The sequence below is a fragment of the Sorex fumeus genome, unplaced genomic scaffold, assembly GCF_029834395.1.
Source record: "Sorex fumeus unplaced genomic scaffold, SorFum_2.1 ptg000129l, whole genome shotgun sequence".
In the NCBI taxonomy this organism is placed as follows: Eukaryota; Metazoa; Chordata; class Mammalia; order Eulipotyphla; family Soricidae; genus Sorex; species Sorex fumeus.
In genome coordinates, this window is record NW_026606186.1 from 9,850,517 (window position 1) to 9,867,135 (window position 16,619).

The window sequence follows — 16,619 nt, forward strand, 5'->3', positions numbered from 1 at the left end:
CTGCCCCAAGATCACCACCACCGCCCCCTGCCCTGCCGCCACCACCGCCACCACCACCTGTGTCGCCGCCGCCTCTGGGCCGACCGCATGACTAGGCCACAAACTTCAATGAGTAAACATATTCCTCAGTTCTGTGGTGTTCTTGGTGGCACATTTATGGAATTTCTGAAGGGCAGTGGAGATTATTGCCAGGCACAGCACGACCTCTGTGCAGACAAGTTAACTGAGTGGTTAACCTGGACACAGAAGCGTGGAATTAAGATTCACAGATCATTTTACAAGAGTTCTGACCTGGATGTGGTAAACCTCAGTGCACTTCCTTTCTATTGCCTCAGTATTACTGGATTGAAGAGTTGCTGCTTCTTATTAGGAGGCTCATTCCTCATTACTCCCAACTCCATTGCTCGAAGCACTGGGAATTTCAAGTGGAGTATATTGAAGTGGACTCAGTTTCTTTGCATCATTTCTGCATTCAATTTTTAAAATTCTTTCATAACTGAGTGTTTTTTTAACTAAATTTACATGGCTCAAATGAACCACCCAGCTCCTGTGGAAGTCATATACAAGAACATGAGATTTCTTATTACAGACAATCTAACCAAAGCAACCTTAAACAAATTCATAGAGGAACTTCAGAAGTATGGAGTTACCACAATAGTAAGAGTATGTGAAGCAACTTATGACACTACACTTGTGGAGAAAGAAGGCATCCATGGTCTAGATTGGCCTTTTGATGATGGTGCATCACCATCCAACCAGATTGTTGATGACTGGTTAAGTCTTGTAAAAATTAAATTTCGAGAAGAATCTGGTTGTTGCATTGCTGTTCATTGTGTTGCAGACCTTCGGAGAGCTCCAATACTTGTTGCTCTAGCATTAATTTAAGGTGGGATAAAATACCAGTACAGTTCATTAGACAAAAGTGGCATGGAGCTTTTAACAGCAACCAACTTTTGTATTTGGAGAAGTACCATCCTAAAATACGGCTGCATTTCAAAGACTCAAATGGTCATCAGAACAATTGTTGCATTCAATAAAACTGAGGTACCCAATGCCATTGCCTTGGAAATGGAACTTGAGATAGGATCTAATTTGTCGTAGGTACTGGCCAACGTGTTGGCTTGGTGAATAAGTCTAATGAAGCTTCCATGGAAAACAGTTTCACCAGTCCACAAGCTTGACAGAATTGCACCCTCTGTATTTGGCTTATGATCAACCTATCTGGACACTTAGCAAAAAAATTCTAGCTATTCAGCATTTAAGATGCTTATTGTTTGTACCGATTCTTCCTGAAATCATGCAGTATTGAATAACGTCTTTAAATATATTCTCAGGCCAGAATTTTATCAATATGTAAGAAATTTAGAAATATTAGGTGCCAAAATACCCAGCACAATACTTGTATATTATTAGTATCGTACAGAGCCCGGTAAGCTACAGAGAGTATCTCGCCCACACAGCAAAGCCTGGCAAGCTCCCTGTGACGTATTCAATATGCCAAAAACAGTAACAAGAAGTCTCACAATTTGTTGTGAGACGTTACTGGTGCCTGCTCAAGCAAATCGATGAACAATGGGAGGACAGTGCTGCAGTGCTACAGAGATAAAATCCCAGGAACTATGAGCACTCTAGGCCTTATGTGGTTTATTCCTTCAGTCATTTCAAACATAGAAAGTAGAGGATAAGGTTATTTGCCTGCTCACTTTATGTTTACATCTCCCACATTCATACCAGTATACATCAGGTTTGTGCAACTTTTTTTTTAAGCCAAGTCTTAATCCAGCATCTTAGACCGCTCGGCCACGCTACCTAGTGGGCTATAGCACAACCGGTAGGGCCTTTGCCTTGCACGTGGCCCAAGAAGCCGACCCAAGTTCGATTCTTCCGCTCCTCTTGGAGAGCCCGGCAAGCTACCAAGAGTATTTCGCCCTCATGGCAAGCCTGGCAAGCTACCCGTGATGTATTTGATATGCCAAACACAGTAACTACAAGTTCTCATGATGGAGATGTTACTGGGGCTGCTCAAGCAAATCAATGAACAATGGGAGGACAGTGTTACAGTGCTAAACAAAGTCTTACAGTGATTAGGGTCTTTCTATAAATCTCATTTTGTGCTGTTCATTCACTGCCAGTGGGAATGCTGACTAGTTCAGCCCTTTTGGAAAACAGTTTGGACAATTCTCAAAAAATTAGAAATTGAGCTCCCATTTGACCCAGCAATACCACTGCTGGGAATATATCTCAGAGAAGCAAAGAAGTATAGTAAAAGTGACATCTGCACTTGTTTGTTCATTGCAGCACTCTTTACAATAGCTAGAATCTGGGAAAAACCTGAATGCCCGAGAACAGATGACTGGTTAAAGAAACTTTGGTACATCTACACAATGGAGTACTATGTAGCTGTTAGAAAAGATGAAGTCATGAAATTTATCTACAAGTGGCACTACGTGGAAAGTGTCATGCTAAGCAAAATGAGTCAGAAAGAGAGGGACAGACATAAAAATATTGCATTCATCTGGGGAATATAAAGTAACAAATAAGGAGACTAACACTCAAGAATGGCTGAGATAAGTTCCAGGAGGTTTACTTCATGGCTTGGAGGCCAGCCGCTGTTGGGATTGGGAGTTCCCTAGCCCTGGGAGGTGCGGAGAGACCAGATAGACACAATTCCTGCAGGAGTAAAAACAGGGTTTATTTAGACCAGCATGCTGGGGCTCCACAGCATACCCCAAAAATGGGCAGTGGCTGAGAGCCCCGAACTTCTTCAAAGGGGATCTTATATAGGCCTTCACTGGCCGTTACAGCAAAGCCCGCGCATTTCATAGCCAATAGATTTGTAACAACATATACTTTCTTAACCAATCCATTTAAAAGTACCTCACTCCTTAGCCTATAGATTCAAAGATCAGCATTGTCAGCACAAGCAAGGTTATAGCTGGAATCATTAAGCCTTAGGTAATCTCCCTTGACCATTCTCAGAGTTACCCAAATCTGCAGGGTGCTTTAGTGAGACAATACATTTCAGGGACAGTAAATCACTTTCCAAGTCCCCTCTCCCCCAGGTGCAAAGCAGCCAAGCAGTTTTACAGAAAGCAATGTTGCAAGTTAGCTAAAGTGCACAAAAATTTGATGCCCTAATATGGATTCTTTCACCGCACATGCTAGGGAAAAAGGCAGCTCAGATAGAGAAGGAAGCACCAAATAAAGGGTGTTGGGAGGATTCTACCAGGATGGGAGATGCATGCTGAAAGTAAACTATAGACTGAACATGATTGCCACTCAACACCTCTTTTGCAAACCACAGCACCCAAAAGGAGAGAGAGAACAAAAGGGAATGTCTTGCCACAGAGGCAGGGTAGAATGGGGGAATCAGGGGTGGGAGGGATACTGGGATCAGTGGTGGTGGAGAATGGGCACTGGTGGAGGGATGGGTACTCTACGCTATTATATAACTGAAACCCAAGCACAAAAATTTGTAAGTCTACAACTGTACCTCATGGTGTTTCACTAATAAAAATTAAAAAAAAGGAAATAGGCTGGGTATTGCAAACCATAATGCACAAATGGAAAACGAGAGACAGAGAGAGAGCAAGAAGGAAAGGGCCTCCTATAGAGGAAGGCTGGGGGTAGGAGGTGGGGTGTTGAGGGATAGTGGTCGGAAAACAGGGGACATTGGTGGAGGGAAATGTACACTGGTGGAGGGATGGGTGCTGGATCATTGAATGTCTGAAACCCAATTATGAACAACTTTGTAATGGTCTATCTCGTGGATATTTGTATATTCACAGAAAATAAATTGTGAAGGGGTCTCAGGATGGTTCTCTATCTCCACTGCCTACATTCAGTAGTCTTGGGCCACTTCTCCCACCCTGGGGAGGTTAATGGCAATGGGAAAACAAAGGAGGAAACACGGCCCAGACTAGTTGGAGCCAGTTGCAGTTTATTCCATTTCCATCTCCATTGTCCTCTGACTCTCCTCCTGCTTCTTTCTCCCCCATGCTACTTCATTCTCCTTCTCACTTAGGATCCCCCAGCCCTCTCTTACAGCCTAATTAAATCCCCAAGAACGTGGGTGGGGTTGAGGTTTACACATAGGTGTGGTCACAATCAATAGGGGTAAAGTCCTTTCCTCAGGGGAAGCTTCTTCTAGGACAGATTCTCATTCAGCAGGACAACCCACCCAAGAGCGGAATCTCATGGGTGTGTTTCTCCTCTCCTTGTCCAACAAACATATAAACATTCATAATATTAATCATTTTGTATGGACACAGTAAGAGATACATTAAGATTATAGAATTGCTCTCCTGGGGTCATCTCGATCTCAGACTACAGTGCTCAGGCCAGATTAGTCTTTTCTATCCCTAGCAGGGTCCTAATCTTGTCGTTACTTTTGGATCATGACAGCATTTGTCCATGACCATGCTCTCAACTTATAGCTGAGTATTGTGGCACTTTGGCCTGGCCCATTTCAATGCCAGGGTAGCTCACAGCTTGCCTTGGCTCCATCCAGTCCCTCATCGGACCCTGCTTTTGGGGTGCTAGGGACTAAGGGCAACTGAGGCTTAAGTCGAGAAAGCAGATGACTCGGAGCGAATAATATTTGAAGCCAATTGAATCCCAAGTTACAAAAGTATAATATTGACTGTCTTCCTGTGTCTATACAAAAATGACATTGCTTTAAAGTAAACTACTCAAAAGACATAAGGAGATGCGAAAGACAATGTTAACTTACAATGCAAGTTCAGTGTGCTAGAAAGATGTGACCTTAAAAATTAACAGAATCTGATTAGGGGAAAAAGTTGATTTAAAAGTTGGGAAGGAGAGGTACAGCCCGCCTCCAAGGGCCTGGGACCCTTTCTGGGCATGCGCACGTAGATCCAGCCCCTAGACAGCCGGTTTTCAACCCCTGAGCTGCGCGGGACGGGCACGGAGGCCCAGCTCTGGGCAACAAAGCTGAACGGCTCCAATTCCAAACAGGAGACGTTCCCAACTCCTCGCCAGTGCCAGGGACTCTTTCCGGAGCCGCGGCCGCTGACGCAGCCGCGAAATATTTTCCCACTACATATGCCTTAGGAACCATAAGCTACCTTCTTAGATGGAAACTTCTCTATTTTAGCTCAGCCACTAGAAACACAGTAGCCAATAACTCATAAGCCTATCTTAACTCACACTGCATATCAAGCAGAATAGTAACAGTGAACGTGAAGGACTAAACCACACCTCTCACAATGGTAAAGCAACGCAAAAGCCCACCAAACTTTCATATTGAAGAGTCTAGCCCAGATGACACCAACAGTACTGTAGTGTTAGACAACCTCTCTGACAAGGAATTCAGGAGGGAGCTACTTAGGATGCTTAGGGAATTAAAAGAAACAATGGAAAGCAATGCCATTAGAAGACAAGAGGATCTGAAGGCAGAAATGAGGAAAATGCAATCAGAAATATCAGACCTGAAAAATCTCGTAGGCGAATTGAAAAGCTCAGTGGAAGGCCTCAGCAGCAGAGTAACAGCTGCTGAGAACAGAATCAGTGAACTCGAAGATGAAGTTCAGCGACTCTCCAGAAAAGAGCAGAAAATGGAAAAGAGACTCACAATTCGGGAACAGATGGCAAGAGAAGATCGTGATGAAGCCAAGAGGGGTAACATAAGAATTATTGGAGTCCCAGAGGTACAGGAAGAAAACCTCGATGAAGAAGAAACTGTCAAAGAAATCATTGCTACAACATTTCCAGAGCTGAAGAAAACTTGTGACCACATTCAGGAGGCCCGAAGGGTACCAGCTAGAAGAAATCCGAATAAAAATACCCCAAGACACATTCTGGTCAAAATGACCAAAACCTTAGACAGAGACAAAATTCTGAAAGCAGCAAGATCGAAGAAAGAAATCTCTTACAAAGGAGCATCCTTAAAATTCACAGCTGATTTTTCTGATGAAACCCTCATGGCCCGAAAACAGTGGTGGGACATAGTGAAAAAACTCAATGAAATAAATGCCTCTCCAAAAATACTTTACCCAGCGAGACTCTCATTCATAATAGAAGGAACAACACACAGTTTCACAGACAAACAACAGCTCAGGAACTTCATAGACTCAAAACCATGGTTACAAGAACAACTAAATGGGCTACTTTAAGGCAAGAAAGGCCCCTCAAATACACCAAATTTTAACAGAACAATGGGACAAAATCCCATAACAATAATCTCTCTCAATGTCAATGGGCTAAATGCACCAATTAAAAGACATAGAGTGGCAGGATGGATTAGAAAATTGAACCCAACATTCTGCTGCCTGCAAGAAACGCATCTCAATAGTCAAAGCAAACACAGACTCAGAGTCAAAGGCTGGAAAACAATCCTACAGGCAAACAGCTCCCATAAAAAAGCTGGGATAGCCATCCTTATATCAGACCACATCGATTTCAGAGTGAAGAAGGTCATAAGAGACAGTGAAGGCCATTTCTTATTGATCAAAGGATCTGTACAACAGGAAGAACTTACAATAATAAATGTATATGCACCTAATGAGAGACCAGCAAAGTACTTAAAACAACTACTCATAGATTTGGAAAAAGACATCAATAGCAACACAATACTAGTGGGAGACTTCAACACTGCTTTGTCACCTCTTGATAGATCAACCAGACTCAAGCTTAGCAAGGACATACTTCATTTGAGGGAAACAATGGAAGAAAGGGACTTAGTAGATATATATAGGACACTTCATCCACAAAAAGCTGAATACACATTCTTCTCAAGCGTCCATGGAACATTCTCCAAGATAGACCACATGCTGAGCCACAAAACATGCCTCCATAAAATTAAGAAGATAGAGATTGTATCAACAATCTTCTCAGACCATAATGCGCTGAAATTAGAAGTAAATTACACACAAAAACAGAAAACTAAATCAAACACCTGGAAATTCAACAGTGCACTATTGAACGAGTGAATTAGACAGGAAATCAAAGAGGAAATCAAAAGATTCCTAGAAACGAATGAAAATGAGAACACGAGTTACCAAAACTTATGGGACACAGCAAAGGCTGTGTTAAGAGGAAAGTTTATAGCTCCACAAGCATTCCTCAGGAAGGAGCAGCGAACACACATAAGTAACCTAACCTCACAGCTTAAGAGCTTGGAGAAGGACCAAAAAAAGGAGCACAACCCGAACAGGAGAAAGGAAATAATAAAACTCAGAGCAGAGATTAATGAGATGGAAACCCAAAAAACAATCCAAAAGATCAATGAAACCAAAAGCTGGTTCTTTGAGAAAATTAACAAGATCGATAAGCCGCTAGCAAAACTCACAAAGAAAGGGAGAGAGAAAACACTAATAAACCGAATCAGAAATGAAAAGGGGGTCATTACAACAGAAACTACAGAAATTCAGAGGATCCTCAGGGAGTACTTTGAGAAGCTTTATGCCACGGAACATCAAAACCTCGAGGGAATGGATAAATTCCTAGACTCCTACAGACTCCCAAGGCTGAACCAAGAAGACCTGGAATACCTGAACAGACCTATCACCATCAAGGAAATTGAACTGGTAATAAAAAGTCTACCCAAGCACAAAAGTCCTGGCCCGGATGGATTCACTAGTGAATTCTTCCAAATCTTTAAAGAGGACTTACTCCCAATGCTCTTTAAGCTTTTCCACGAAATTGAAATATCAAAAACACTTCCAAACAGTTTCTACGAAGCAAATATCACACTGATACCAAAAGCAGACAGAGATACCACAAAGAAAGAGAATTACAGGCCGATATCCCTGATGAACACAGATGCAAAGATCCTCAACAAACTACTAGCAAATAGAATCCAACTACTCATCAAAAAGATCATACACCATGACCAAGTAGGATTCATCCCAGGGATGCAAGGATGGTTTAACATTCGAAAATCAATCAACATAATCCATCATATCAACAAAAGAAAAGATAAAAAGCATATGATTATATCAATAGATGCAGAGAAAGCATTTGACAAGATCCAGCACCCCTTTATGATGAAAACCCTAGCCAAAATGGGTATAGAGGGGACCTTCCTCAACATAATTAAAGCCATCTACCACAAGCCTACAGCAAGCATCATCCTCAATGGGGAAAAACTGAGAGCCTTCCCTCTAAGATCAGGGACGAGACAGGGATGCCCACTCTCTCCACTGCTGTTCAATATAGTACTGGAAGTACTTGCAATAGCGATTAGGCAGGAAAAAGATATTAAGGGCATTCAGGTAGGAAAGGAAGAAATCAAGCTCTCACTATTCGCAGATGATATGATACTCTACTTAGAGAACCCAATAACTTCCACCAAAAAACTCCTAGAAACAATAGACTCGTATAGTAAAGTTGCAGGTTATAAAATCAATACCCAAAAGTCCATGGCTTTCCTATACGCAAACAGTGAGAGAGAAGAAAGCAACATGAAAAAAACAATCCCATTCACAATTGTGCCCCAGAAAATCAAGTACCTAGGAATCAGCTTAACTAAGGAAGTAAAGGACCTGTACAAAGAAAACTACAAAACGCTACTTCAGGAAATAAAAGAGGACATGAGGAAATGGAAAGATATCCCCTGCTCATGGGTCGGGAGACTTAACATTGTCAAAATGGCAATACTACCGAAAGCATTGTATAAATTCAATGCAATCCCTATAAGGATACCCATGACATTCTTCAAAGAAATGGAGCAAACACTCCTGAAATTTATATGGAACAATAAGCCCCCACGAATAGCTAAAGCAATTCTTGGGAAAAAGAAAATGGGGGGAATCAACCTCCCTAACTTCAAACTGTACTACAAAGCAGTAATAATTAAAACAGCATGGTACTGGAACAAAGGCAGAACTACAAACCAATGGAACAGGGTTGAATACACTGACATCTCCCCTCAATCATATGATCATCTAATCTTTGATAAAGGTGCAAGTAATGCGAAGTGGAGTAAGGAAAGCCTCTTTAATAAATTATGTTGGCATCATTGGACGGCTACATGCAAAAAAATAGGCTCAGAACTCTGCCTAACACCATGTACAAAAGTAAGATCAAAATGGATTAAAGACCTCAACATCAGACCAGAAACCATAAGGTACATTGAAAATAAAGTTGGCAAAACCCTCCATGATATTGAAGCTAATGGTATCTTCAAAGATGCCACGCCACTGGCCAAGCAAGTGAAAACAGAGATAGATAAATGGGACTATCTTAAACTAAGAAGCTTCTGCACCTCCAAAGAAACAGTGACCAAAATACAAAGACAGTCTACAGAATGGGAAAGGATATTCGCCGAATACACATCTGACAAGGGGTTGATATCCAGGATATACAAAATACTGGTTAAACTCCACAAGAAGAAAACATCCAACCCCATCAAAAAATGGGGCAATGAAATGAACAGAAACTTTCTCAAAGAAGAAATCCGAATGGCAAAAAAGCACATGAGAAAATGCTCTACATCATTAATCATCAGGGAGATGCAGATCAAAACCACAATGAGATACCATCTCACAACTCAGAGACTGGCCCACATTCAAAAGAACAAAAGCAACCAATGCTGGCGTGGATGTGGCGAGAAAGGGACACTCCTTCACTGTTGGTGGGAATGTCCACTGGTTCAGCCCTTCTGGACAACAGTATGGACGATTCTCAAAAAATTAGAAATTGAGCTCCCATTTGACCCAGCAATACCACTCCTGGGAATATATCCCAGAGAAGCAAAAATGTATAGTCGAAGTGACATCTGCACTTGTTTGTTCATTGCAGCACTCTTTACAATAGCCAGAAACTGGAAGAAACCTGAATGCCCAAGAACAGATGACTGGTTAAAGAAACTTTGGTACATCTACACAATGGAGTACTATGTAGCTGTTAGAAAAGATGAAGTCATGAAATTTACATACAAGTGGTACAATATGGAAAGTATCATGCTAAGCGAAATGAGTCAGAAAGAGAGGGATAGACATAGAAAGATTGCATTCATCTGGGGGATATAAAGTAACAAAGTATGAGATTAATACCCAAGAATAGCTGAGATCAGCACCAGGAGGATTACTCCATAACTTAGAGGCCAGCCGGGTATCCTAGAGGAAAGGGCAGTTCAGATAGAGAAGGGAGCACCAAATAAAGGATGTTTGGAGGATCCTCCCAGGAGGGGAGATGCATGTTGAAAGTAGACTATGGACTGAACATGTTTGCCACTCAATGCCTCTTTTGTAGACCACAACACCCAAACGGAGAGAGAGAACACAGGGGATTGTCCTGCCACAGAGGCAGGGGGGGATGGGGGGATGGGGGTGGGAGGGATAATTATCCATGGTGGTGAAAAACGGGCACTGGTGGAGGGATGGGTATCTGATCATTGTATAATTGAAACCGAAGCACAAAAAAAATTGTAAATCTACAACTGTAAAAAAATAAATAAATAAATAAATAAATAAATAAAAGTTGGGAAGGAAAGCACAAAGAAAGGTTACAGATAAACAAAGGAATGGGAGTGACTCAGGAGCACTGTGATGGGTATAACTCGATAAACCTAAGCTCCCTGTGGCAAGGGAGAAAGGACAAACCAATGTTATCCTACAGATATTCAATTTAAAAATTTTTTTAAAAAGTGAAAGAAAAAAAGAAATAAATAGGCTTGGAAAACTAGATAGCCTCATGCAGAAGAGAAAGAAAGTGACTGGACCCTTATCTTATAGTAGGTTAATTCAAAATGGATTAAAGACTCAATTATAGAAATTGAGATTTACCCAAATACATCATACTTCAAGGAAAAATAGGCAGAATTCTCCATGATAAAAACCTCAACTGAGTCTTCAGTGATTCAACCTCATTGACAAAGAAAATAATAATAGGGCTACATAACAAATGACACTACATAAAACAAACACACAGAGTCTTCTCAACAAAGGAAAACCTAAAATCAAAAGACACCTTACTGAAGAGCAAGTATTCACATGCCATACATCTGAGAAAAGGATAACTTGGACATACAAAGTACTCACAAAACTTAATTAAAGAACAACCCCATTGATAAATGGGAGAGGTGCTGAACAGATACTTCCTAAAAGAAGATGTACAGATGTCCAATAAGCATATGAAAAATTGTTCGTCCTTCATTGTCATGGAAATGCAAACCAAAATAATGAGATAATTATTATTTGTTATTTTCTAATAAGAGAAAAAACAGTGTTGATGGGTATACAATGAGAAAGGAACCCCAATTCACTGTTAGTAGGAATGTTGTTTGGTTCACTTTCAGTGGAAAAGAGTATGGAGACTTCAAGAAATTAAAATAGGAGCTGAGTTTCTTAGCTCAGATTAAATTCAGGACAACCTGAATGACCACCTTCATCCTAACCAAACCCTCACGAGTGATGCTGGCAGTGGACCTGGGCGCTTCTCCACAAACTTCTTGCCTGGTTATTTCTCAGGAGAACTCATTCCTCAAGGACCAGAAAGACCACCTATGGATGCCAAGTAACTCTTGTGATTTTCTGTTTTTTTCAGTCATCTCCAGGGTTTCTTCCTCCATTCAGCTCCTTATTGCCTGGTCTGGACCAGCTAGGTTGTGAAAGGTTGTAGTGTCTCCTTACCTGTCTAATGCAGGTATCACCTATGGCTTATCATAATCCTCTTCCCTTAATTCACTTGCTCAGGGGTCTCATCCCTGGGGGCATGGTGCCACGAGCAGATCAATCTGTACCTGTGAAGAGAGTGTATCAGCAGCCTGATGTCGCCTTCAGACTTTCAGGTATCCCAAAATTACTGCTGTGCCTTTGGCCAGACCCCAAAAACTTGGGGCAAAGTTTACCAAGAAAATAAATGGCCAAACGTTAGGTATGTGGGAGACACATCCACAAACCACCTCCGGCTCAGCTATATAATTGGAGGCATGGCCACTCTAGTTCCTGATCAGACTGCTTAATGGCCATGATCCCAGAGACTCAGAAACAAATCTCGAAACCCAGAAACTCAGCGGCTTTTGGTAGAAATGCGTCCAGAACACACAGTAGGTTACTGTCGCCGGGCCAACCCAGGGGGTAAAGGGTGCTGTCCCTCCGCCTGCTGCCCCTTGGTGGCTCAGTGGCCACGATCCGCCAGAGGCCATTGGACAGTCAGGTTTGGGCCCACAGTGACAAAAGACTCGGGGCCTTGTGGGATGGGGTGGAGCCGGCCCTTTCCTCCCTGTCCCAACAAGACCCAAAGTCGCTGCCCATGAGCAACGTCTCTGGCTCCTGATCAAGCTGCTTAACGGCCATGATCCCAGAGACTCAGAAACAAATCTCAGAACCCAGCAAGTTGTGGCAGAAATCCCTCCAGATTTAATTGTTAAATTTTTGGAATTTCAAAAACTGCAGCCGCGCGACATCATATGTTATTCATAAGCAGCAATAGAAAACAAATTGTCTCCTGGTGACTTTTTGGCAGATCTGAGTGTTGGGGTAAAATCCCAAATAATACAGGTAGGTCTGTTGTCAAAATATTGAATGTAATCAAAGTAGAGAGAAGGTAATGTGAAAATCATCTGCCCCACAGGTAGGGGGATGATTCAATTTTTTAAAAAATTTTTAAATAGTGCAGGGTTGTGGTTGAGACAAATAGGACTAAGATAACTCCCATGTCTACTATTTTTCCCTCTCTTTTGCTTAAAATTGTGGAGGAAAAAAATATCTATAATTATTTCAGTTTTAGGAAGCATGAAATGTTTGTGGTCTATTTAAGTGATGCTAGTACTGATAAAGTAAAAAATTTGCCCAAGAATATTTTGAGTTACAATTCTCTGTATCTAGCAATGTACCTTCTTAGTGCTAATGTGAGTTCATGCATACGACTGAGTCCAAAATAAGAGATACAGTGTCCCCTTGTGGTCAGAAGTTTGAAGCCATTCTGAGTACATTTGACATCCTGGCAAGTTTTGGTTTTCCCTTAAAATTGCTTCAATTATTGAGACAGTCTATCCAAAGATAAAATACATCAATAGTCACTCTCACCAGAGTGACTTCAGACACTGTTGGTGTGAAATTTTTCTGGAGTAGATTGATACCAGGGAAATCAATTGTACTAGCTGCAAATTAAGGGGTATTAGATCCAACCAATGCCAGTCCTCTGGGAACTTAAAGTCTAGAGAACAATACAGACAAATGAAGAGGCAATTACAAAAATCATCGGCCTAATCATCAGCCATCTCACCTGCACCTAAAGACATGTTATTCAGAATGGATCTATACACTCAATAGTTAAGGCAACTACAGAGCTTCCTTTCCCGTGTCCCAGTTATTGATGCGACATTTTCAGTGCTAGAATTTCTAGGTATACCACAGTATTTGAGACACTGCTTTGGAACTTTAGATCTATTCTAAAGGACTGATGGGTTCAAATTCAAACTACATCTGTGCCAGGGGACATTTCAGAATGTCTCCACATTGAGATGAGATGGGCATGATAGCCTCCTCCCATATTCTTTTATTTTAGAAGCTGAAGCTAAGGCAGATATTCTTTTGCAATTGGTTTATAGTGAGACTTCTCTCAAAAGAAATCTGGAAGCAGTGAAAGAAGTAGAACAATGCAGAAAAGATGCAAAGATGCAAAGGAAAGTGGGAATTCAACTGAGATCTTTACTTAGTGTGATCTGGGGTGCAGAAGTATGAATAATACACAAGGTTCTAATACTGAATTTGGGTAACTAGTTGTAGCCCCTGAATCATTCAGTTGTTGACATTGGACACCAATCCTAGCAAAAAGATGTGACTCCCAAGTATTTTCTGGACAAACTTTCCCTGTGGGTAAGATTAATTACCTAGAAAAGAAGAGCAGTTAGACAATTTTAGCTACCAATACCACAACACCAGTAGGATAGATGCACCAGACTCAGTGAATAGAATAGTTCAAGAATCTGTCTCACCTGCTATCCTCAGAAAATAGAAGTTCAGAGCTGCTGTCAGGTACTTTATATCTGTGTCTACCTATGAAACATTTTTTTGCAAGAGGTTTTCATGTGGATATTTCACTTTATTTGTCAAAATCAACTTTCTTTGCTTCAAATTTCAATTTTTTCCTGTGACAATAAAAGGTTATCATTTAAATTATTGGATTTCCTTCTCATAGAACCTATTATCGGCCATTAATAATTAATCCAAAGACATATTTAAACAAGCATTCTAAGCAATACTTGCGAAAAGGAAAACAGTTTCAGCAACAGTTTGACGCAGCCGACCCCAGCCATGGACATCTTAAGCATAGTTTGTATTTTTTTCTACTTGGGAAGAATTTGGGGACAGGAGCAAGCGTAAGTGAAGGATTAGATATTTATTTGCAGTGTGTCTTGGTGATCGTTATAAAGGAAAAGAAATTTAGTCCATACCCTATGAAATTAACTTGCTTTTTCTGAAAACACCAGTGAATTTTCTCTTTTCTCTGTTGTTCAATGTCATTTCCAGCCATGCATGGTTTGTATTCTAATATAGGCTATTACCTACATTTTGCCCCCATGAAAAAGTAACTAGTATTTTGTAATTAGTATTTTGATTCAAACTGATTCTTCAAAAGACAGAGCATAATCCATATTTGTACTTCTTTTAGGGGACTCTGTTAAATTTCACCTGATGGAACTAATAAATTCTCTTTTATCTGTCTCCATAAATTTGCACCCTTAGGATGCTTTTAGAGACATATTCAAACTAACTAACTAACATTTTATATGTCAGATCCAACCAATACCAGTCCTCTCGGAACTTAAAGTCTAGAGAACAATACAGGCAAATGAAGAGGCAATTAGAAAAATCTGGGTAATGCTTGTTTAGAAATTCTATTTCATTACCTATGAAATGGAATCATCATACTATTATAGTGGAAGTTAATGACACAGGCACCTCTATAGGTGCATGTAAGAGATGATCTATTTGGTTTTTATCTGGGTGAACTGATTGTTTTGTGTTACAGATGGTCAGCATGCTATTCTTTCTTGGAATCCCCCAAAACCCAGAAGCTAGTCATTTCAGGAATTTGTGCTGTAACAATAGCTACTTCCTCAGGGTTGACTAATAGTTATACATATCAATGCATGTGACTTATTCAGTCACTTATTTTTGTCTTAATCATATTTAATGAAATTTTGAAAAATTAAAAATCTACTTCCAAGTGTTAAACCCAAATGAATTTCCTTGATTCTCCTATGTGAAAAATATTTAAATATTGTGTTTTATTAAGATTATTTCTATAATTTCACTTTTCAACAGGTATGTTGTCTTAGCACCTAAAGTATTCTACGTTGGTGCCTCTGAAAATGTAGTGATTCAAGTTCATGGATATACAGAACCATTTGCTGTGTCCGTTGCTATTAAAAGTTATCCTGACAAAAGTTTCACATATTCTCTTGGCCAACTGTATTTATCTCCAGAAAATAAATTTCAAGGCTCTGCAAGCTTAACTGTATGTATTCATTTCTTTCACATGTCAAATTTTTTTTGTAAAGCACAACACACAGAGATGATACATTGATCCCTTATACCTATGTAGATAAATATGTGATACTTCATACTTAAGTTAGATCACTGATAGATGATAGGTGCTATATATTTATACATGCTTGTGTGTGTAAATGTTAAAGAATTTTCCATAGATTTGGGAGCCATGTAAGGATATATGAGTTTTAATTAGTTAGTTAAAAGTTATAAAAATGAAAACTAAATCAGTCAACACATAAATAAATTTCAAAATTACATGATGAAACTTAGAAAAATATATTTTGTGTATCTAAATTTTATATAATATTGGGGTAAAATTATATTTATATAGAGACATACAGGTTTCACATTTTTCTTAAAATTTTAATGAATGGTGAAAAATAGTAAATGGAGAGCATTCTGAACATTTCTTAAATTATTATAATCATTTAGGAAATATTCTGATTTAAATAAAAAATGTTTATTTCTTAATTCTGTATCAATTATAGGCTTTTTGTCCTTTATGTTAGAACTTAAAAAAATTTCTTTCAAACTGTGAAATACGTACAAGGAAATTTTAAAAAGTGTCCACAATTCTACAACTACATACTAACCAGAAGAAATATAACTGAAAAGTAACCCGACTAAGCTATTTTTGTTTGTTTTTCAAAAAAACAGATAAAACCAAAAGACTTGCCTGAAGGGCCAAATGCAGTTTCGTATGTGTATTTAGAAGTTACATGTGCTCATTTTTCAAAAACAACAGAAATTCCACTACACTATGATAACGGATTCATCTTCATACAGACAGATAAATTTACCTACTCTCCAGATGAGCCAGGTATGAAGACAGAAGTTTTTTGTGGTAATTGTGGTGTTATGGTTTCAATAGTGTTAATACCTGTGCTTTTTGGAGAATGAAGTTGCAGCACCTCCACCAGTCAGAGGTCACCCACCACCACTTTTCCTTAATCTGCATCTGGTTCCTTTCTTCCTTTTCCCTCACAATCACTCTCTTTACGCCACTTTATCAACTCAAGTTTATACTCAAAGACCAATGGTTTATTATCATAAGATTCTGTCTATGCCCTTGATTTTTTTCTTTATATTCCACATATGAATTAGATCATTTAGTACTTAACCTCCCTCTGGCTTAACTCCATCAATGTTGAAGCG

At 39.9% G+C, this 16,619-nt stretch overlaps 2 protein-coding genes across 4 annotated transcripts in view; both read left to right on the forward strand.

Annotated features, from left to right (window-relative positions):
- Nucleotides 1–231: 231 nt before the first annotated feature.
- LOC130045838 (protein tyrosine phosphatase type IVA 1-like) lies at nucleotides 232–1,221 on the forward strand. The gene is given in 2 exon segments (XM_056138723.1): nucleotides 232–898; nucleotides 901–1,221. Coding segments are annotated over 2 exon segments (513 nt in total). The 5' UTR covers nucleotides 232–522; the 3' UTR covers nucleotides 1,038–1,221.
- A 13,001-nt stretch (nucleotides 1,222–14,222) lies between these two features.
- The window catches only part of LOC130045836 (complement C5-like), a 45,655-nt gene continuing 43,258 nt past the window's right edge, over nucleotides 14,223–16,619 (forward strand). For all 3 annotated transcript variants that reach the window (XM_056138718.1, XM_056138720.1, XM_056138721.1), the window contains exons 1-3: nucleotides 14,223–14,287; nucleotides 15,237–15,429; nucleotides 16,122–16,284. In XM_056138718.1, the coding sequence (XP_055994693.1) occupies nucleotides 14,223–14,287; nucleotides 15,237–15,429; nucleotides 16,122–16,284 (421 nt within the window). The remainder of the gene's footprint in view (nucleotides 14,288–15,236; nucleotides 15,430–16,121; nucleotides 16,285–16,619) is intronic.